Raw genomic sequence first — 23002 nt, 5'->3', positions numbered from 1 at the left:
ATGATAGATTTTAGATAGAAAAATAAAAATAATTAACTTTTCCCAGCATTTACATGATCCTTCTAAATTATCAGTTTGTGAAATGAAAATTTGAGGTCTATCTCCCCAGTTGATACTACTGTTGCACTAATTATGAGTTTACAAGTGGAGCATAATTAAGTCATTATCACACACAAGTCTTTACATCATAGTGTGGCTTCACTAGAAGACAATTACTCTGAGAAAACCGTCTAACTAATTGAGCAGATTCTTTCACCTGGCTATCAATGTAATGAAAAGCTAGTAAAACAGTGTAAATTGAAAGTTCCTAGGTTGAAACTTCTTTTATTTGTATAATGAAATTGTTAAGTTATTATGAAGTCAGAAACTCTTGCTCTTACACATTGTAAGCATTGTAAAACCACGAATTGTGTCTTTTTGTTTTTAGTTTGCCAATATTATACATATGCTCATATAACCACTGGTTAAATTATCATGCATTAACTTTCTTTCTGGTAGCATCTTATCTGAAAAACTCCTTATATATGTACAAGGGAAATTGGATAATCCTTATGAGCTTATGAATTGTCATTTTCTAGTTTTGTAATATCCTTACTTTACCTTGTTGAGCTGGGTTCAACCAATTGGCTAAGTGAATGAGCCTGGGCTGTCTGTTTTTGGACTATATCTTGTGGTTTACTTTATTGCAGAAAAGTTTGTCATCCCTGGAGCTACCAAGGGTTGTTTCTGTTGCAAATGGAGCATCTCTACACAATTCACTTAGTTCTGTTGGTTCAGTTGATAATTCTGGGCGAGTAAATGGAGTCTCATATGATGGGTCTTCAAGTACTTCTGAATATAACAGAAGGCAGAAACACAGGCCTCACGACCCTGCTCGGGATATTTCAATTCAAGTCCTGGAGAAGTTTTCATTGGTTACCAAGTTTGCTCGTGAAACAACCTCACATATCTTTCGTGATAACAACAATAATGATGTCAATGCTTATGAAAGGAAGAAACAACAGAATTATGTTCCGATTCAAAGAACTAGTAGTAGCCCAAGTGATGTTGAAACAACTTCAGACACAGTTTCGGTGGCCTCAGATCCATTAGAGGTAATGACATGTTCCCCCCTGGTTTCAGTAATAAATGGTTTGTGCGCCTCTAGTGGAACTTATGTGATTTCATTATAATTAATTCTTTATTTCTATTTATATTTTAGCCTTTGGAAGGGGCTGATATCTCTTGAAATCAACTTTTATATAGTGTTTTAAGATATTAGTGATACGCTTGATTCAATGCTACATCATGTTGGTTTTGATTATCTAAAGTCTATGTTTTGTAGTAGTTATGTGTGAGATTCTTATGCATATACCTGCCAATTCATTTTGCCTTTTGTATGCTCTTAGAGAGCATTATTTTGGAGTTATTGTAATGTGTTTTATTTATCTTAGAGTTTGAGAGCATATTATTTTTATTTCACTTTTCTTATTGTCATAATTCAAGTGAATTTGATGTTCTTTTCTGGAACTTAGAAAGTGTTAAACTCACTTGAACTTATTTTGTCAGTCTTAGGCCTGAAACGATTTCTTTTTTCCAGTCATATTCTTTTAGAATGTCAACCTGCATGGTCTAAAACTCTAAAAATCTCAGTTTGCAAACTTAATTTCAAGAATTGACATTTTACTAAATGTTTTTGCACATCCCAGATTTTTCAAGATCCGATTCATATTGTCTTATAAAACCACATGCTATGTGGATCCAAGGAATAAAGGTTCAGGATTTTATGTTATGTAGTTCCAAGTATTTACCTCGTCTAAAGTTTACATAATATCATATTTAAGTTCTCATACTCGTAAGTCATAAAATTCCTGTATATTTCTGCCCTATCATTTTGTTATCTTTGATCTGCTTCTTTCTATTCATCCAAAACTTCAGTTACCATTTGATAGTAAAAAGGTAAAATTTTGTTCAAGCTCATTAAGCTCATTAATTGTAGATCTAGAACTGTCGCTATTGTAGACTACTCAACAAAACTACCTAAGATGTATGTTTCATAATTAGTTCATAGTTATGTAGCTTTCGGATGGTAAGTAAATTGGTTATCTTGAATCCATATTCGAACTTTCCAAGTTTGTTGACTTTTAATTACTTAAGGTCTTGTTTGGTTTGAGGCTAACCTTTGAACTAGATTAGTTAGTTTCATTTCTCAGTCTTAATTTAAATACCTTGAACTAGACTAAAGTAATTTAGTATTTGGTTCTGAACTAGGCTAAGAGTATATTTATTATTTGTGATGTGATATGAAAAAGTAGAAAAATGTTGGTTTTAGAAGGAATAAATAATATGTAAATTTAATAGACGAAAATACCCTTTTGTCATTATGGTGGTCATTATTATAATATACAAATATTATATAGTGTATTGTAATTTATAAATATTTTTATATTATAATATATTATATTAAAATACAATATTATAATATTGTAATGATATAATATTATAATATTATAATATACGAATATTGTAATATTATACTATACAAATATTATATAAATGTTATAACATTCGAATATTATAATATTATAAAATTATATCATTAGAATATTTGTATATTTGTATATTTGTCTATTACAATATTATAACATAACATATTAATATTATAATATACGAATATGTAATATTATAATATATGAATTTTATAATGTTATAATATGCATTTGTGAGCTTAAATATTTATTTGCTGGTTTATATAGTATCTATAATAGTCATTTGCGAGCTTAAGTGCATATTTGCTGGCTTATATAGTTTTTATAATAGTCAATTGTGGGCTTAAATGCATATTTGCTGACTTATATAGTATCTATAATAGTCATGGATAAAATTGGAATCAATTTAAAATGATATTGAATTTTACATATTAATATTTATTTGGAGAGTGGGTCCTATATTATTTTGGTTACTGAACTAGGTAAGGGTCCTCTAAACTCAAAACAAATAGGAGTTAAATTCTTATCGGTAGTGATTTAGTAATGCTTTGCTTACTCTCCCACTTGCATATGCCTCTTTTAAAAATTGTCATTGTTTCACTTCTCAGTATTGATTCGCTATCCTTATCACTAAGAAAGACAAGCTTGACTTGATACAGCTTTTAGTATTATTAGCCTATTAGGTTTGTTTTATTGCTGAATATTGATGCCACTGCCCCAGACATAGATTCCTTGATTAAAAAATATTAAATCTATTTAACAATTTGATGCATACTAGTAGGCCAGACCTCTGATAATGGTAATTTCCGTTAAGATTCATCAAACAAGAAAACCTGTTATTCTTCTTGTTATTTGTGGTGTGATAAGCTAGTAGAAAAACTCTTCTATTTATTGTGGTAAGTCATATTTATCTTTTTGCAGTTTGACAAATTACCACTTGTATGGGGAAAACAAAGAGAACGTTCCTTATGCCTTCAAGAGGTATGTTATTTCAGTGATTTGAAACATAATTGATGTTTCTTTCAGTAATTATGTTTTTATCTACCTAAATCTGTTGATATTGCTTCAGAACAGTTTTACATGTAAAATTGAGAATGATGATCACGTCACTCCTCTCGCTTATTTCATATAGTTGTCTTGACCTTGAAGTTCATTGACAGTTTTATTTCTAATTCTTTAGTTTAGGTGGAAGCTTATGAATGACTTTAAATTAGCTTAAGTTAACTTTTACAAAAGGTTAGCAATATAGCATTGTTTTGAGCGACAATTATTGCACTGCCTTATTGTACTTCACTAGCTATACATCCATCTTAAATGTTGCAACTTTGAGGAGTCTTCATGAGATGCTGGTCGTAAAGTAGCCCATGAAGTAGCCTTTTCAATCTTTCCTTTGCACTACTTAGCTATATGAAATTCCCTCATTTTTATGGATTAGCATTTTCTTTTTAGTATTCATGATTAAGGGGCAAAGGAGATGTATTTTTCCTACTCCAAGGATCTACGATTAGTCTCAGGCAAAGATTGTCATGATATAGGTAAAGGGTGTGCCAACTATGGCTTGGCATGGTACATATTGGGGCACGTGTCATGTCGAGTTGATGTGTTGTTGGCATCAACAATGGCCGTGCCGAAGGCATATGTCGTACCGACTAGCACGCCCTCGACACTCCTTGGTGTGTCAATGGCACGCTCTTACGTGCTAGTGATACACCTTTAACATAATTTTAAGAAAAATTTTAGGATATTTAGAGATATTTTTGAGTCTTCCATGCTAATTTTTGGTTTTTAGTTTAAATATGTGTTAGAACCTATGTTATAGTTTTTAATCTTTAGATTATTTTTGTAAATGACTTATTTTATTAAAGGTATAACAATAGTCAAATATAAATATTATTTAACACATAATGTGATTGAATACATTTATTAGAACTAATATTAATGATTGAATATTTTATAATATGATTGAATACTTCATAATATAATTAAACACATAATAACATTCAATACATAATTTTAATTGATAATAGTTTAATAATTAAAATTTATATCTAGTTGTACGTAGAATGACGGAAAAGATCAAAGACTTTATTTGCTGGCACAAGAATAACACAAGAATGTTGTGTTAAATATTATCGATAATCTTCAAAACTCATCTATTGATAGTATTGCTCATTAAAACATCTCATATAGTCTTCACAAAAATATGAATTTTACAATTCTCCTATAATATGATATGGATATTGAACATGCACGGAAATGACACCGGCATAGGCACACAATAAGCATATGTGGATTATGGATATGGAGTATAATAAGGATGTTGTGGCTCTAACGAGTGTGATTGATGTGATGATGAACTTATATCATTTTGTGAGCGTACCTCTCTTAATGTGTTGATATCTATATACTCGACTCCTTTCCTCATCTGACTGTAATCATGTTGAACTTAAGATAATTGTTTTTCTTTCATTTGTCTTTGATGAAGTCTGCTTGGTGGTTGATTGATTAATAAAATTGTCATTCTAATAGGAATATATATATAATAAGAAAATGATGAAAGTTGATTGATGATTATTGATGGAAATAAGAAAAAGTTTAAAAAAATAGGCTCCACATCACGGGTCGGTGCACATGCGTGCCAGACCGGCAAGCACACCCCATGCCAGGTGTTGTGCCACCATCTGCATGGCAAATGTTGATCGTCACATTTTTTTTTTACACTTTAAAAACTATTAGTGCAAATTTTGTAATAGCAAATTTGTGGACATAAAATACTAAATATTTATGATGTACAATCTATGAATTATGTATGATCAAGTCACAACTTATGGGTGATCAGATCATGCGAAGAAATTAAGAGAGTTTGAAGAAAAACAAATTTAGCAACAATTTTTAACACGTTGTTCGTATGGGGTCAAAGGCATCTGGACGGTTGGAACGACACAATGAAACTTAAGGGCCTCCCGACAACATGCCCTTGACAACAAAGGTTAATTCATATTCTGAAACTTACTTTGAGTTTCTTTTAGTGATTTGTCCTAGTACGAAGATCATCAGAGAAGAAGCAAGAAAATATAAAAATAAAAGAGGGAGGAGGGCTATGGTTGGCTGGGGAAGATGGGGAGAAAGAAAGAGAGAGCAGCTTGTTCATGACTTCATGTCTTACTTTCAATTTCATGTTATGCCTCCAAAGCTCTCAATTTCACATAATACCTGTAAAACTCTGAACTCACGGGAAAGAGAGTGAAAGAGAATTGATTTGAGATTGATGCAAATAAGAAAAAACAAAAATAAATAAAAGTAATAAAAAAAATCGCCTTAATGCCTAGGCTCCTACTTTAGATAGAATACAACTAATTCTTGCCTAACTGACTGCCTTAGCATCTCATATAATATTTTAGTATGTAAGTTGACTTTGAAAATCAAAACTATCGGACATGTTAATGAATTAGTGGATTCTAATAGCTTACTATAGTTCTTAACAAGAATGCATTAGTATATTGTTTAGATTGTAGGTATTAATTTTAAATTCTTCTCTTTCTATTATTTATTTTATTTCTTTATTTTTTAACCATCTTGAATACTAAGTGCTGGCCTGTCCATTGCCGACAGTCTTTTAAATCTCTGCTTTAGACTTTAGGCATCAGCTCATGTGAATATAGTGAAAGAGAGTTGATTTGAGATTGACAAAACAAGAAAAAGGTAAAAAGTAAGTCAGAGCTTTAGACTTTAGAGGCATCAGCTCACGCGAAAGGGAGTGAAAGAGAGTTGTTTAATTGATTTGATTGGAGTAAGAGTATTAAAAAAAAGGACTAAAGAAGATTGATGGATAAAGGGGAAAGACCAAGAATATTAAATCATGTTTGTCACATGATAAATTAATTGGGTGAGTTTTGGATAGAAATAGACCCAGTTTAGTTGAAACGCAATGTTCATACAAGATATTGTTGATTTTTGTAGTATCCCATCTATTTCAGTTCGGGTCCAGACGATTTTTCAAGTCATGGTGATTTATGTAGATCAAGGATTAAAAAGAAAAGACGTATTAAAAGGGATGAAAGAAACTCAAAAATGGGTTTGTTTAATGTAACATACGCTCATCAATACCTAGAAGGATGGGTTGGCATGGGTGGAATGAGCGAGTATCAAGATATTCTTTGTATAGGTGCCAATAATTCGTGGGAAGTAGATTTCCATTTATTTTTTTAATTTTCAGATGTATTTTTTACCTAACAACTAGATTTGATTCTAGAGTGTCCAATTTGGTAAAACTATAGGAGATTTAATTGTTAGTTTGTTTTGAGGTAAATTTTATTAGGATATGGTTAAATTTGAAGTTAAAAGAATCTTATTTTAGTTATATATTAAATTAGGAAAGATCCGAATAAAATCAATATGTGATTTGATGTAATTTCCTCTATCTCTATATATAGAGGTGATGAGAATTCTAATAAAAAAAGAAAAAAGTGTGAAAATTTGAGAAATAATATTTTTGTGGAGGATTCCATATTTATCCCTTTTCTGCTGCTCCTCCTCTCTCTCCTTTCTTTTGCGATGAATATTATGCTTTCTTTTTCCCCTACAATTTTAGTGGGTTTGATCTTCTATCTCTCATGGTTTGGTGGGTTATATTCTAACCTTCTTATTTATTTAGACATGCTAGAATGAAAAAGGGTACTTGGAGGGAGATAAAAGTATTCACGGAGGCCCTATTTTTTCTCTTGTGGGTGGATCTAGGTACCTCGTAATGTTTTTCCGTGTTGGCATATTTTTTTCATTCCTAGGCTACTTTAATTTGGTATTAGAGCAAGTTTAAATCTGATGGAATCAATCATGAAGGAAATCTAGTTCGCAAATATAAAAACTGAGTGCATAGTAATCGAGATATTTTATGAAGAAAATTTCAAAGATACAGATTGTGAAGATAATATCGAGATGAGAGTTGCACAGTGGAAGCGAATGATGGTCCTTTTTTTATTCTTTTTTATTTTTGGATGTACTTTTATCTAAAAATTAGGTTTGATTTTATAGTGTCCAATTTAGTTAATACTTCTAAAAATCTAGGAGATTTGTTTGTTAGATTGTTAGTTTATTTTGAGATAAGTTTTAATAGGATATTTTTTATTTTTAAGTTAAAAGAGTGAGTTTAATTATATACTAGAATAGGAAAGATGTGGATAAGATCAATTTGTGATTTGATATAATCTCCTTATATATAGACTATAGAGATGATGGGGTTTCCGATAAAAGAAGAAAAATATGAAAATTTGAGACAATATTTTATGGAGGATTCCACATTTACCTCTTTTCCCTTCTCCTCTTCCTCTATCTTCTTTATTTTGTAATGAATATCATGTTTTCTTTGTCCCCCACAATCTAGGTGGATTTGATCTTCTCTCCCTCACGGCTTGATAGGTTATCTTTTATCTTTTCTATCTATATAGTCATGTTAGTATGAAAAGAGTACATGGAGGCAGATAAAGATATTCAAAGAGGTCATATCTTTAGGGGTAGATTTACGTACCTCCAGATCTTTTCCATATCGGCATGTTTTCTTGCCCTTAAGCTGCATTAGTAATTTACTACCATGATACTTATTGACCAAGCTAGCTGACATGGCAATTTGTGGACTCTCAGTACTAGTTAATCAAATAAAAAAGAATAGAATTATTCCGAGAGTATCGCAAAAGCTGATCCAGTGGAGATATTTATATTAGAATAGGATACGAAATCAGCTTGTTACGAGCTTGCATTTCAATTAGATTTTGGTAGGCCGAAGTAAGATGTAATTTCAATTAAAACCAAGGTTTTAAAACTCAGAAAAACAATACATATCAGGCATATCGTCTGCTTTTATCGGATTGGACTATTTTAATTACAAAAATTCTAAATATTATTTAAAAATGTAGAAAAGTTCCTAAAAATTTAGAAAAAATGAAAAGAAAATAATAATTACTTACATATGAAGCGTAAAAACTTAAAAAATATATTAATTTACTCAAAATTTTTTGATGAATGCCAAACTAGCTTAGTAAATTCCTGTGGTTTTCATTATCAAAATCATCATAAATTTTTATATAATGATGCCTAAGGTCTAATGCTTCAAAAAGTTATTGCATCATATTAGTGATATCATATAGATCTTGTGTCTGAGGATACTGAGAATAACAATCAGTAGCATAAGGATCTTGTAATGACTTTAAACAATAAATTCTATTTACCATAATCATAAGGAACAATATCCTTATAACGATGTCGCTAATATGTATATCATCAGTTTGTCTGTCTTCAATCTCTATGCTTGTTTGACTTCCCTTAGTAAATATGGAAGGTTATCACTAATACTAGTAGGTGTATTATTTCTCGTTGTCAAACGACTCGTACCAGCCTCTGCCCTCGCGTTCTCCCCTAATACCTTATTTAACCATGGATTATTTATATCATCTAATAATCTCTCCTCTATATATTTAATCTATGGAGTCAGGGGTCTTCTTCATAAAAAATATGATATAAATCAATTAATTGACCATTTTCTGCCTTTTTAGATTTCTCTTCCTCAATCTCATATTATAATGACAAAAACTCACTTGTTCAATATTTTCATTGTCAATTGATTGCGTATCTTGGTTTGAATCAAGGAGAAATAGTCTATTTTTTCACATTTTAATGAAAATACAGTTGACGTAAAATTCTTTGTGCTATTAGTGTCAAATTTGATGCCTCTTCTTATCTATAAATAGACCACCATTCAGCTGGACTATTATGAAATATAGCTACAATAACTTTAATGGTACTAAATTGCCTAGCTCTCAATCTATATCCTCCATATGAAATAATTATGTTGAAACTTGAAACTTAAAACAAATAATAACAAAATTATTTAATTCAATCATAACTCACTTCTTTATCTTAAATGATTTGTTTGTGAATGTTGGCCTCTAGTCTACTAATTACCTTCCTAACTCCCAGTAAGATTTCAATATTATTATTGACATTTGTAGAGAACTGAAGTTTTGGATTAAGAAAATATTTTGTAGAAATTTATAATTTAAAATTTGTAAGCATTCAAATTTTAAAATATTTATAAGTAAAAGTAAATTAATAAATTAAAAGTATGTCTATCAGTAGCGTGTATTTTTTTATGTAATTATCTGTTCCATCTAGAACAATCATCTTCCACCACTTCGTATAACTTTTGCTCACATTTTCGTTTATTAGTTTCTTTGCTACGTCACAACCTCAAACTTGTCATCACTATCTACAAGTCATAATACCTTGACAAAAAACTCAAATACTATCATTGCAATTGTAATACTATCACAAAATACATTTTCTAGAGCCATGATCTTCAAAGTTTTACCTAATTTTTTATTTTTAGGTTTCATATTCTTAATTTTTATAGGCCACTCTTATGATGTAAATATTTGTATAATATTATCATTATAGCACATGATACTCTCCAATGTTAAAAGATGGGTGAGAAATCTAGTAAGGCCGAATTTAATGATCTTTCTACCACCAGTTATTTGCCTAAGTAAATTAAGAAACTAACTATGGTTGTATATAAAATTTGTCAACCTTATGCATATATGTCAAATTCAGGATCTTTGGAATATCTTCCAACATGATATATACAATGCGCAAGTAATTCTCTAGTGGCCTTATAATTAGCCCCATTATTATAATTATTTGGACTACTCTTTTTTCACTTATTTCTTCTACTATCTCATTTATCAACTAATAAATGTAATTTGCACTTTTGCAGTAGTATCTATAAACTTTAAAAATTTTGTTCCCCTGCTCAAGTACACTAAGAAATTAATTATATTTTTTCTATTTTGTATAGTCCATCAATCACATATTAGTGTACAATCAAATTTATCATAATACCTTTTAAATGTCTTAATATAAGTGTGAGGTTTATCTACCTCTTACTCAGGATATTTAGTAGCAATATCATTTAAACTAAGAGAATTTCACATCAGGTTTTACTAACTGTATAGCATCCATCATATGATAATAAGGACTATCAACCAACGATGCCCATGCCAACCACCATGGGGTGTGCTGGTGGTGTACAAGCACGTGGCATGAGGGGTGCTGCACAACACCCCTCTTAGCAGCGATTCGCTCGCCGTTGACCTCGTTGTCGAGCCGCCCCCATCCAATGTGATGTGGATACCCTAGCTCGAGAAGGGAGATGATCTCGAGCGGCTCGGGGCGGATGAATAAATCTTTAAGAGCTATCTTGATAATAGTCTATATACGACCAATTCTTTTCTGAAGATATATATCCATTAATCCAATATTTACCGACTCTGCTGTAACACTAGGAGTCCTAAAAGTTGAACTGTTGCCTCCATATTCTCTTTCTCCCTGTATATAAACTAATCTCTTCTTTTGTATGCATATTTATGCCATATTTTATTGCCCACCTCATTTGTCTCTCCTTATCATCTTTCCCATTTTGCTAATTGCGATCATTATTAATGTCTATAGGATTATGCATCAATTCTTCACGAATTATTGACTCTTTTTGTTGTACATATTGTTTATCCTTCCTTTTACCTATTAAATTAGCTAATATCTTTTTTCTAATTTTTACGGCCACTTGAGTGCAAATTGCTATTTTTTCACTTTCCAGACAAATGGTACTTTAAACGGCTAACACTACCACTCATTTCTTTTTCACACCAGTTGCATTTGACGCATTTTTTACCTAAGAGTGCCGCAATATTGATATTGCCACCTGATATATGTCGTGTAACTTCTCTTTTGAAGCTATTTTAATTTTTAGTGTATATAAACCTAAACAAGTAAACAAAGATTAAAATAAAAGATAAAATAATTCAACATTTAAAGATAAAACCTTCTCTCTATCTTCCCTTTCTCTTTGTTACTGCCTGCAATGTATGGATAAGTCATGTAGACAAGAAAGAGTCATGAAAATCAATGTTTTTAAAGGCGGTCAAGGCGGCTGCCATGGCGGGGCAGCGACCCAACCGCCTTGCCATGCAACTAGGTAGCCTGCTAGTGGTGGGCAGGCCACCATTTGTTTTTGGCAGCCCCGCCTTTTCCTTTTCATGGCTCACGCAACCCGCTTAGTTGTCATAGCGACCCGCCTTTTCCTTTCCTCTCATCTTCCTCTCTCTCCCTTCTTTAGCGACGGCAGTGAGAGAAAACAGTAGTGGCAACGGCAGCGGCAGTAGGCTTTCTTCTCTTTTCCTCTTCTTTTTCTTCTCTATATTTTCCCTTTCACTCTCGACGCCAGCGATGACAAGTCATTGTCTTACTTCTCTCTTCCTTTCTATCTGATACTTGAAGCTACTAGTGATAGATTGAAGGAAGAAAAGAAGACAAATGTCACTCTTCTCTCTCTCTCCCTTGCTACATGGCAGCCTAGCATGCACCACTTTGACTAAATGGCCACTAGCTGGCATGCACCAAGCCATTTTTATTAATGTGAAATGTATTAATAAAATATGTAATGTAAATATAAATTGTTATATTTTGTTATTATGATTGTATATTACACTATTAAAAAATTTATATATAATATATTAATATATATTATATTATATTATATATAATTATTTTTTATATATTAGAAATACTAAACCGCCTTAGTGTCCGCCTTGGCGCTAAGCGGTGGAGTGACCGCCCCCCACCTGTTGGCCGCCTTCCAATACATTGGTGAAAATTGCAATTGACTGCAATGTATGGATAAGTCATGTCGATTTGATTATAGTGTGTTGCCTTCTGATCTATTATTTTTTTTCTCATTTCAACTTTCAGCTTGTGCTAATTCCATTCATAACGTAGACTCCAGTTTTCCACTTGATTTTTTGTTTCATCGTTTCTCTCTTTAGAAGCCCCTCATACGTATGTCTTAACTCCTGTGGCAGTGGGCTGCTCTTCTAGATTCTGAAGGACGAGTTACGGATTCAAAGGCACTAAGAAAAAGAGTATTCTATGGAGGAGTTGATCACAATCTGAGAAAAGAGGTTTGTGACATATAATAAATTTTGGAAAGTTGCTGTCTTGAATTTCCATTTACAATTGTACCCTTAAAGGTATGGAAGTTTCTGTTGGGATTCCATGAGTATGATTCAACATATGCTGAGAGGGAGTATCTTGCTGCAGCAAAAAAATCTGAGTATGAAGTCATCAAATCCCAGTGGCAGGTTTGAAGGCATATATCGTTATATATTTCTTTCTGAAGAATTTGTTAGATTAAAATTGTCTCATTATAATTTCTTTCCAATCATTTTTTCATCTGTATGGGTTCAAGTCATTAAGCTAATATTAATATGCGTGCCTTCTTTTTCTTCAATATATATGATGGTGATTTGTTGCTGCACTTTACATTGCTATACCTTAATATTTCTGAAACTGCTATAGCTTGTCTTGTATTTTTTGAGTGTCATTTTATGACCCTTGCCCATTGTCATGGTAGGTCAAAAAGATGAATTCTAGCAAAGTATTATTCCTAGTCATTATGAAGCATGGATCATGTTGGATTACATTTTATTTGCAGTGATTGATTTACATTGGTTTATCTACTAAAGAATGATCTTTCCTATTCTATTTGCATAGTAAGTGCCTAAGTGGTTTCCTAACCAGTTATTGCAAATCGGCTTGGCTTCTCAATGCAAACATTATCACTACCTATTTGTCATGCTATGATATTATTAATTACTGGTTGATTTTTTGATACTGCAGACTATCAATACTATGTAATATCATCAGTTTATTGGTTTGTGACTTACATTCTTGGTACTAATATTATACAATGGAAGAATAAATAACCCATGGCAACTCCAGACCCCAGTCCCTTAAAATGCAAGAGAGAATGAAAGATTTTTGTAGAAGTTTGTAATTCTGTAACATGTTAATTCACAAAAGGTCAAAGGAACAAACAAGGATTTATAATCTGCTGGATATATGCAAGATTCCAGTATAGTGCATGCCAAGTGGCATGGGTTATGCTGCCCAGCATAGGTTGTCTCAGCTGCACATAACAAAGAGGGAGATCAAAGAGGAGAGACAGGTATGAAGAGAGAGATGGTAACTGGTAAGTCATTTTCCTCCTTGTTAAACTCTAGGAAGAAGAGCAACATTACTTGATCCTATTTGGGCTTGGATAGAATTTCACAGGGTCTTTGGGCTTGGATAGAACTCCATATGGGTGGCCTGACTTGGTATTAACTATTGAGGTTGTAAATCTTAATTTTTAGGTTGGATTCGTCTTTGATATAACTGGGTTGACCAAAACCAGCCATAAATTGTATCATCCTCTTCCTTTTTATATGGTTTGGGCATTTAAGCTTTGAAAAATCTTGATGCCCCTCTTTCTTCAATTGTGCCAGCGACAAAGAGTATCCTCTCTTCACCTTTGTTTGTTGACAGTTAAGAGCTATCTCCCATTATGTACAATTGAGCTATCTCCTATAATTTACTGTAGCACATCATGCAATTTTTTGTGCTGGAACCTACAGGAACAAATATATGCTTAACTTATTTAATTCCTCGCATTAGGTGTCATGATTCTTCTTGCTTTATATATTAGGTTGCCTATAAGTACTAAAACTGTTGAGCTTATCTCATGGTTCATTTTTGGGTGTTCACTTTGTTGCATCAGCATAGTTTCTTGCTTGGCACTTATATCTGATATTTATTAGATTTTACCAATAAGAAGATATATTACATGGGTTCTGAAGCAAGCTTCAAAATTAATAATGATGCTATTTTTTTTTGTTTCTTTACAAACAATACATTTATTTACTTTTCTTGTGCATTTTCTTTGTACTTTTGGTACATGTGCAGAGTATCTCGGTAACACAGGCTAAAAGATTTACAAAGTTTAGAGAGAGGAAAGGTCTCATTGACAAAGATGTGGTGAGTAGGTAGTTGTTTATTTCTGTTTGAAATTTGAACTCTAAAGCATTTTGCTTCACCAGTTTATAATTGACCTATTAGTTTATGTTGATCATTTTTCAAGGTGAGAACAGACAGATCAGTTTCCTATTATGAAGGAGATGATAATCCAAATGTTGCAGTTCTACGTGACATACTCTTGACTTATTCATTCTACAATTTTGACCTTGGTTACTGTCAGGTATATGGAAACTTCTTGGAGTAATTCTGCATAAGCTAAAGAGATCTGTTCTGTTTCCTGAATCATATGCACAATCTTCAAATTTTATGTTCTCCCTCCTAAGTCTCCTTTCTAATTTTTCTTTTGTGGTCCTTGCTGAATGCTGAGTAATGACTAACAACCTTTACAAATCTAGTGATTAGTTGTATATAAGCTTTCTAATTATGCGATTTGTCGTAGTAGCATAATTTCTTTCTCTATTCTAGGCGTGTCATTAGAATACCTTTTTTTTAACATTCTCATTTAGCTAGATCACTCCATAGTGGCATTGTAATTCAATATGATGGTAACTGGACCTGCATAGTTTTTTACTGCAGTTAAATTGTTATGGGCTAAACACAGTCACCTGATGGATATTTTGGTTTGTATTGCTTTTCTTCTGGTTGTGGAGTTATGTATGCTATTTCAATCTTGCATGTGATGCATAACTTCATGGCCCTAGAATGGTGAAGTTCTTGTTTCTTTGATTTTTTGACGAGACTTCTATCATCTATTTCCTTTTCAACATTAATCATCTTATTATATCTTCCTTTTTGACATTACTGTATAAGAATATTTGAGTAGGAGTGAGAAGAACAAGCTAAAATCAGGGTTTTAGTTTTACATAAGGGTTTATGTGGTTTTGTGTTAGTGTTCTCTTCCTCCTAGTATTTAGCAGTTAAAATTGGTAAAAAAAATATTAATACAAACTAGCGATTCTAATGTCATAATTGTTGGTGCTTTAGGGATCTTCTAAGTTGTCTTGTAGCAGAGGTATCAATACTAAAGGTTTGTCACATATAAGAATTCCAAAAGGTCTCAAAACCATTTCTTGTTGTTGGAATTAGCAGCGGATATTGGATTGGTTGTTTTACGACCCTAAATATGTGCCACCATGTTGCATGGTGCAAGTCTTGATGTCAATTAAGGAATCCATATCTGAAAATTTGGAGTTTGGATATCAAAGTATCATACATTTTTCTCTTGCTTCTTAATGGTGTGTTATGCATATATGTGGCTAGACTACAATCTTTAAGTTAGAACGTTGGAAAAGTCTTAACACTTCTGTAGCCATTACATTAATTAGCCTTCAGATTCATAAAAGCTCACTTGAGGTGAAGAAAAATTAAGATCAGTTTCTCTATGCACATTGGAACAAGCTTTTTATGATCCTGAGATGCAGCAAGTGACTAGAAAAGAATAATTTTTCCCAATGTATTCATGTAAAGTTTGTACTGCAACTATATTTTTATACATATTTTGGTAGAGGAAATGCAATAGAAGAGGTAGGGAGACCTTGATTTTAGGCCTAACCTCAGAGTTCCTTCTTCCTTTTGGAATTTAACAGACGCCTGTATATATCTGTGTGTGTGTGTGTGTGTATGTGTTTGTGTGTGTGTGTGTGTGTGTGTGTTATTCTCTAACTTCGTGATGCATATTTGTATGGCATGTTCTTGTGAATCGAGATGTTCCTACATCTTTGAAGTTCTTTGACTAGTCTTTTGTGCTTTTTTCATTATCTGTTTCATATTTTATTTCTCTTTTGTTAAATTCCTATTTCTTTCACTTTTATGGAACTAGCCTGCATCACCTATTCTATGAATTTTGATAAATTGAAAGTGGTGGTAGTTAGATGGCTAATCATGATATATTTTTTTTATCTAAGATTCTTGATAATTTTTCAATAATAATATATTTGATTGTAATTGATATAGTGCTAACATTCGGGCACGTGTATTTTTCACGGTATGAGTGATCTTTTATCACTGTTATTATTTGTTATGTTGATTGTAATTGATATAGTACTAACATTTGGGCATGTAATTTTTCAGGGTATGAGTGATCTTTTATCACCGATATTATTTGTTATGGAAGATGAATCTGAGTCATTCTGGTGCTTTGTTGAATTGATGGAACGACTAGGACCCAACTTTAATCGTGATCAAAGTGGCATGCATTCTCAACTTTTAGCATTAACTAAGGTACCTTCTTTGTGCTCTTCAATGCTGGCACTTATTCTTCTAATATTCAGGGTATAAAAATAGTAATACTACCACCAGTCATTTCCTATTTCTTTTAGTTGATTATCCCTCATTCTTTTATCTATCTCAATGAATTGTCAAAAGAGAATTTGCTCATGCATATCCAGATAAGTAGGCACGACACGTACATGGCCTGGCTTTTTATTGCATCAGTTCTTTCGGATCCAAATAACAAGTTGGTTTGCCTAGTTCATTAATTAGAAAAAGGGTGTTTTATTGCACAAGGTTCTCACTACTGCAGATTCTGGGGAATATATTTATGTAACCTTCTGATGTAAGAGTGCACATATTTTGAGGGCAACTAATTAAGATGCAGTTCAACAGGGTGCATATATCAAATAAAGGTTATTCTGATAATTAGGTTACTATTTAATAATGGAATGCTTCAGTCTGTTTGTTTCTGTGAAGCATCGCCACACACAGAGCACAGATGTGCTATATGGTAGATTTGAAAAATAAGATAGTATACACTGAATATATGTAGTGGATATGTGTATTTGATATTTGTATAATGTAATATTCACATTTCCACATATATAAAATAGTACCCTTAAGCATTAATCTTATTAAGAAAATATTGTGGTGTAACATACAATAGTATATATATGTGAACTTATCACATGGCTCTAATTTATTCATTAAAAGACCAACTGTTGATGAGAGAATGGTTCAATATTATCTATACCATTAGATATTGAGATGTAAGATAAAAAAAAAAAAATTTGATCTCTAAATCATGGAAGTAGCTATTGTGGCTTGAAATCTTAATTTGGAGTTTGGACGAAGGTGTGCCGGGCCATGCCATTCTGTGCTGACCAGCTAGAGTAGAGTACCGTGCTTCACACAGTGGGTGCTCCTCAAGAGTCAAGACCCATTAAAGCAAGTCTAATAGGACTCTGTGGCAACCATTTTCCCAATAAGAAAGTAGAAGTAAGAGAAAGAAAGAGAGGAGAAATAGAGATCTAGGAAGGATTTAAGATTTCTTCTTCAAATCAAAAGGTAAAATTTTCTTTTATTCTCTTGAGTATTTCCTTTGCTTTACACTTTAAAAACTAATTTAGGTTGTACAAATGATAAATCCTATAGCCATTTATGTACATTTAATGTACTCTACAAATAGAGAATACATGGAGTTGAACATAGTAAAATAAAGAAATCCCCAAAAATTCACTCATAAAATAGGAAATTCATTTAATTCGAAAAAATTAGGTAAATTAGAAAGGAAAAAATTAGGAAAATTACCTCAACTACTTATTTACTCTAGTTTTGGTTCGTAATTACTTAATTATTATCAATTAATGAATGTATTCAATCATATTATGTGTTGAATCATGTTTCCACTTAAGTATTGTTGTATCTTTAACAAAATAGGTCATTTAAGGATAAACGACTCTAATGTAGGCTTTAATACATACATTCAAACTAAAAACTTATATAAAAATCATGAAAACATATTAGAGGCGTGTTAGTGGGTGTGCCAATAGAGTATCAACATAACAATCCTTGGTTTGGACCTCATTCAAGTTCATGAATTGTGCCTCCTAAAATAGCAAATATGTCTATTTTTAAAAAGTAGAGCCTTCTAGACCTAACCAGAAAGAGACGGCAGTTGTATTTGGAACTAATCACTAATCAGATTCACAATGTAGCCTAAGCATATCCAAGCCATATTCATAATATTACTTTTATTATAAAAATTGGATACTTAAAAAGAAAAATCAATGATATCCTTGGAGACTGACACGTATCATATCCAATATGGTAAATAACAATGACACTCTTACCAGGGATGGCTATGCTTGTCGGCACTCCCTTTGTTGCTGAGGTATCAACATTCGGCACAGGTGCATGCCAAATCATTATGGCCTTGTGTCGATCCATGCTCGTCGACATGGATCAGATGATGCCCAGAATTGAATAATCTGTTAAGGGTTAGTCAAAGAGACCTTTAGGCTCTTTGTTTGGCAGCCATTTTACTAAGAAAAGAAGTGGAAGTGAGAGAAAGTAAGAGAAGGTAAAAGAGAGGAGAAAGGGGGGAACTAAGGAAGAATTCAAGATTTCTTCTTCAAATCCTATTTAAAGCTATCTTTTTCTTTCATTCTCTAAGGTTTTTACACTTCAAAAACTATTTGAGGTGTATAAATAATAGATCTAGCACAATTTGGCTAGATCAATCATTTATAAAGGTCTTTCGACGTAAATCTAGCATTTTGATACTAGATCTATGGAAAATACTCTTTAAATATAAGAATCAAAGGGAAAACTAGATTTTCCCCAATTTTCCCCTAAATTTTAAAAATTCAAAATTAATATATCAAATTCATTTCAAATTGGTTCAAAATTGGTATAAAAACATGCACAATATGAAGAACTCAAAATTAATTTAATAACTCCAATTCAAGAACTCCTAAAGAAACAAAGATATTCAAGTTATACAACTAATGTTTTCTAAATAAAACTAAGGCAACAAATAGTTTTTAAAATTTAAAACGAAAACCACTACTATAATTGAAAGTAGAAAGGCTAAAATTCTAAGTTGAGGCAAATGAGTCCCGGTGCACCACATTCATTCGTTGCGTTGATCAGCATTCGAAAAGTTTAATGAGCTAACAACATTAGTTTAGTGGATGAATCCACCCAAAAACCAGTAAATTCAAAATTTATACAACATGATATAGAAACTAAAACTCAACAATTAATAGCAAAAACTAGCATGCTCATAATGAGAATAATAAAGCACAACTAATAATAAGGCAATTAACAAGCTGATAGCATGCTCAATTTCATTATATGAAATTTCTCAATCTCACTAAATAGCATGTATTTTATTTTGGGACTGTGCCCATATATCCACATCAACTAAAGTTCACATCGAGATAGCGCTCGATTCTTTTCCTCATATGTAATCCGATTAAGGTCACTAGGAGGTGTCACTACATGATAAACGTACCTTGTTTTTTTAATAACAAAGACTAGGATCACCTCAAGAATATTTTTAATCTAGTCTGAGACTGTTTGCTAACCCCGCTAAAGTTGCCTAAATGGATCATAGGTTGATCAGAAATAGATTTATTTCCTAGAATGCAAGGTAGACTTAAGTCATCATAGGAAGATGCATAAAAAATATCTAGCCTAAGAGACTGTTCTCAAAGTCCTTACCTACTCAACCAATTTTTTGCTAGCTATTCATGATCAATATATTTTCTATTTTGCATGAAGAATAGCAATGTATGAAGATTAACATTTTATGGATTATAATATTGTACGAAAATAATATAATGGAATCGTAGTACAAAATATGAGACGATAAATACGTGAGTGAATTACTCACCTAAGGTCCATGTGGGATAGCTCAAATCCCTAATCCAGGTACGAGTATAAATAATCTTCACGTTTATCTATAAAAAATTTCACACTTTAATAGGTATTTCTAGAATTTAACAATAACCTTGTAATCCTCTAATTGGGCTAAAATAAAGCCCAATACATAGGCTGGCCCACTGCCCACAAAATTAAGCAAATGGTTGGGCCGAAGCCCCAAAATCAAAGTACATTTGCAGCCCACCCATTGATTGAGCCCATGTCTAATGTTTCCACTCAATAGATAGAGACAAATTCATGTTCTGCATGAAACGTAGAGAGCAGCAAAGTAGGGCCCTTGGACAAGAGTGTGTAGGAGCTGGCATGTGAGATCTATGATGGCTTTAAAACCTGAAAGATTGAGACATTTTCTTAGGTTTCCTTACCAATCCGCCTACCATAATGTTAAAGCTTCACTTAGTTCATCCAATACGTCAATGTGTTTGCAGTAGCAGTCTTAGAGGTACTGCATGCCACATATGTGGGTGCATCGTGGATTACAATGAATTTTAATAAAGTTATTGAATTCAAAATATATACAGTAATGAATACATAATTCAATTGGAAATTAATCAATTAATGCAAATGAATAAAGTTGACTAAATAATAATTGGACTTCTTTTTTCCTCAAAGACTGCTCAAGTAGAGGAATATATAGGATATCTCATTTGTTGATCTTTGAGGATCTACGAGATAAAATATTATAATCAACCATCAAAGACATGAAGCCATTCATTCTTCGATGATGATCAAAGAAATAGGCCGAAAGTGGTGTAGGAATAAAAGACGGAGGGTCAGAGTGTAACATTGGCACATCATTACTCAAAACAGGTTTCACGACAAATATGGTGGATTGATACAGAAGGGAGAGAGGGAGAGAGATAACTGAAGAGACTACTTTGGCCTTGTATTCTGGCTGCGATAAAGGAAAAGAGGGTCACTAGCTAGCTTATGCTAGCCAATGTACATGCGTCACTTTTTGGTGAGCTCTCACTAGTCAAGCTGTGATCTTTCTGCTTGGGCTGCACCAATCAATAGTAGAGATAATGGCTCCATTATGAGAACGACACTTTTGAAACAAATTTATGAAAGCATCCGCACCTGACAATTGTGACCGTAAACCTAAGTATGGTGCTGTTAGGAATCCTGGTTGTATCTGCAGTTCGTGCAGCCACTGATTTCAGATTCTGTGGCTTGCCCTAGCCTAACAATACATAAATTCCAGAATTGAAGTTTATATCGATTGAACTCTCGATACATTCTTGATGGAAACGTATCAGCAAAGCTATGGTTGTCATCTCTTCTTTCTTCTCCTCCTTCACCTCACCTACCAATAATTGTCTTTGACTCTTCCCTCGAACATTCCACAATAGCTAAATCATCTCCTTCATCTTTGAGACCATCGAAAAGCAAGACGGTGCCTCTCAGTTACGAGCAGTGATATTTGGGCTTGTACTTCTCGTCGCAACGGAAGCATTGCTCCTTGGAGCGTCGCTCCTCCACCTAAACAAGTGTGAGAGTCCGTCCAGGGGGTCTAAGTAGATGCTTCACGTCATTAGAGAGCTTTAGGGGAGCTCTCGGTCACACTACAATCATCAGTGTCCTCCAATCAGTTGCGATATTCTCGTCTGTTGCCCTCGGGCAGCTGGCTTGGCGCGTGTCCCTTCCAATCCACGGTGCTCACTGGTGCAACCTTAACTTGCGGTGCTTCTCCTCCATAAGTAGTGTGTCCTCCACTATCTTCTCCATGATACCTTGGCTTGGATATCGCCACGAGGACCCGAGAGGAACGCACTACAATTTTGAAATTCAGACCATTGTGGGTCGCATCGACTATGGATGCACTCGAACTCTTCCACGTATTCTTTTTTATTTTTCTTATTTATTAGCTGGGAACATAGAGGTGGTGGAAAATTTGAGGTTGTAGTGGCAAGGATAGAGTCGCAAGGCAGTCAAGATAACGGACACGACTGCCGTTCGAATTGTGAATGTGTTGAATAATATTTATATTTGACTATTACTTTTTCTTTAATAAAATAAGTTATTTATAATAAATAATCTAAAGTTAAAACACTATAATGTAGGTTTTAATATATATATTTAAACTAAAAATCAAAGATTGACATGCTAAAGATTCAAACATTTCTAAATATCTTAAATTTTTATTAAAAATATGTTAAATTTGTGCCATCTATGGTCCATGATTCTGATACATTCTTTTTGTCTATGAATAAGTTGCTATTATGCTTGTTAACCAGTTCATCATTTTAATGGCTTTAAATAAGGATGCCATAGAAGGATGTCCACAGTGTCAACTAGTTTTATGGACTTTTAGACTATTGATAAATTGTTGGGTATGACATCTTCAGATATGGTTTGTTCTAAATAATGAACAAGAAGGGATGTTATGGACTTGCAATAGAGGCAGTCAATATAGTATCTTTAGATGGAATCCTTGATGCCAACTGACCCTTACGTATCAAAAATTATTGCATTGTAACTATTCCAACTGCATGACATTATCTGACCAGAGGGCTGTTAAACTTTTGCAGGCTAGTTTTCTGAAAAGGGAAACTGTTTGTCATGCTCACTTTGGGCTTTTGCAATTTAATTGCAATTATTTTTTTAATTGGCAAAATTTGTCTTTTAAAAACTAAGTGCATATATTTTCTATAGTCGATGTATATTTTGCTATAATGGAGTATACATAATTTATATATGTGGTGCACACCAAGAGCCCATTATTGTCAATTGAAAAACAAAATGCAAATGGCCCTGCTCACTTGGCATATGACTCATTGTTGACGATTTTAACTTTTTTTTATTGTTTTGGTGGATTTGAATATTATTGTTGATAACTTTTACAAGGGAACATTTTCCATTATGTCCTTTAGAAATGTTCCTCTTTTGTATATACTCTTATACTAAGCTAATTCTTAATTCATTCCGTGGGATATTGTATCCATGATGGGTAATTTATGCTGTATTTTCCTTTG

At 32.8% G+C, this 23002-nt stretch overlaps 1 protein-coding gene across 1 annotated transcript in view; it reads left to right on the top strand.

Annotated features, from left to right (window-relative positions):
* LOC140799771 (uncharacterized) overlaps positions 1-23002 on the top strand; it is a 36429-nt gene that overhangs the window by 10815 nt on the left and 2612 nt on the right. The window contains exons 7-13 of the mRNA XM_073154225.1: positions 690-1094; positions 3390-3449; positions 12374-12472; positions 12542-12652; positions 14295-14366; positions 14470-14586; positions 16437-16586. Of these exons, the coding sequence (XP_073010326.1) occupies positions 690-1094; positions 3390-3449; positions 12374-12472; positions 12542-12652; positions 14295-14366; positions 14470-14586; positions 16437-16586 (1014 nt within the window). The remainder of the gene's footprint in view (positions 1-689; positions 1095-3389; positions 3450-12373; positions 12473-12541; positions 12653-14294; positions 14367-14469; positions 14587-16436; positions 16587-23002) is intronic.

The sequence above is a fragment of the Typha latifolia genome, chromosome 13 (genome assembly GCF_019914945.1).
Source record: "Typha latifolia isolate L0001 chromosome 13, TyphaL0001v2, whole genome shotgun sequence".
NCBI lineage: Eukaryota > Viridiplantae > Streptophyta > Magnoliopsida > Poales > Typhaceae > Typha > Typha latifolia.
Note: the sequence above shows the minus strand (reverse complement) of the source record. Positions and strands in the feature narration are given on the sequence as shown.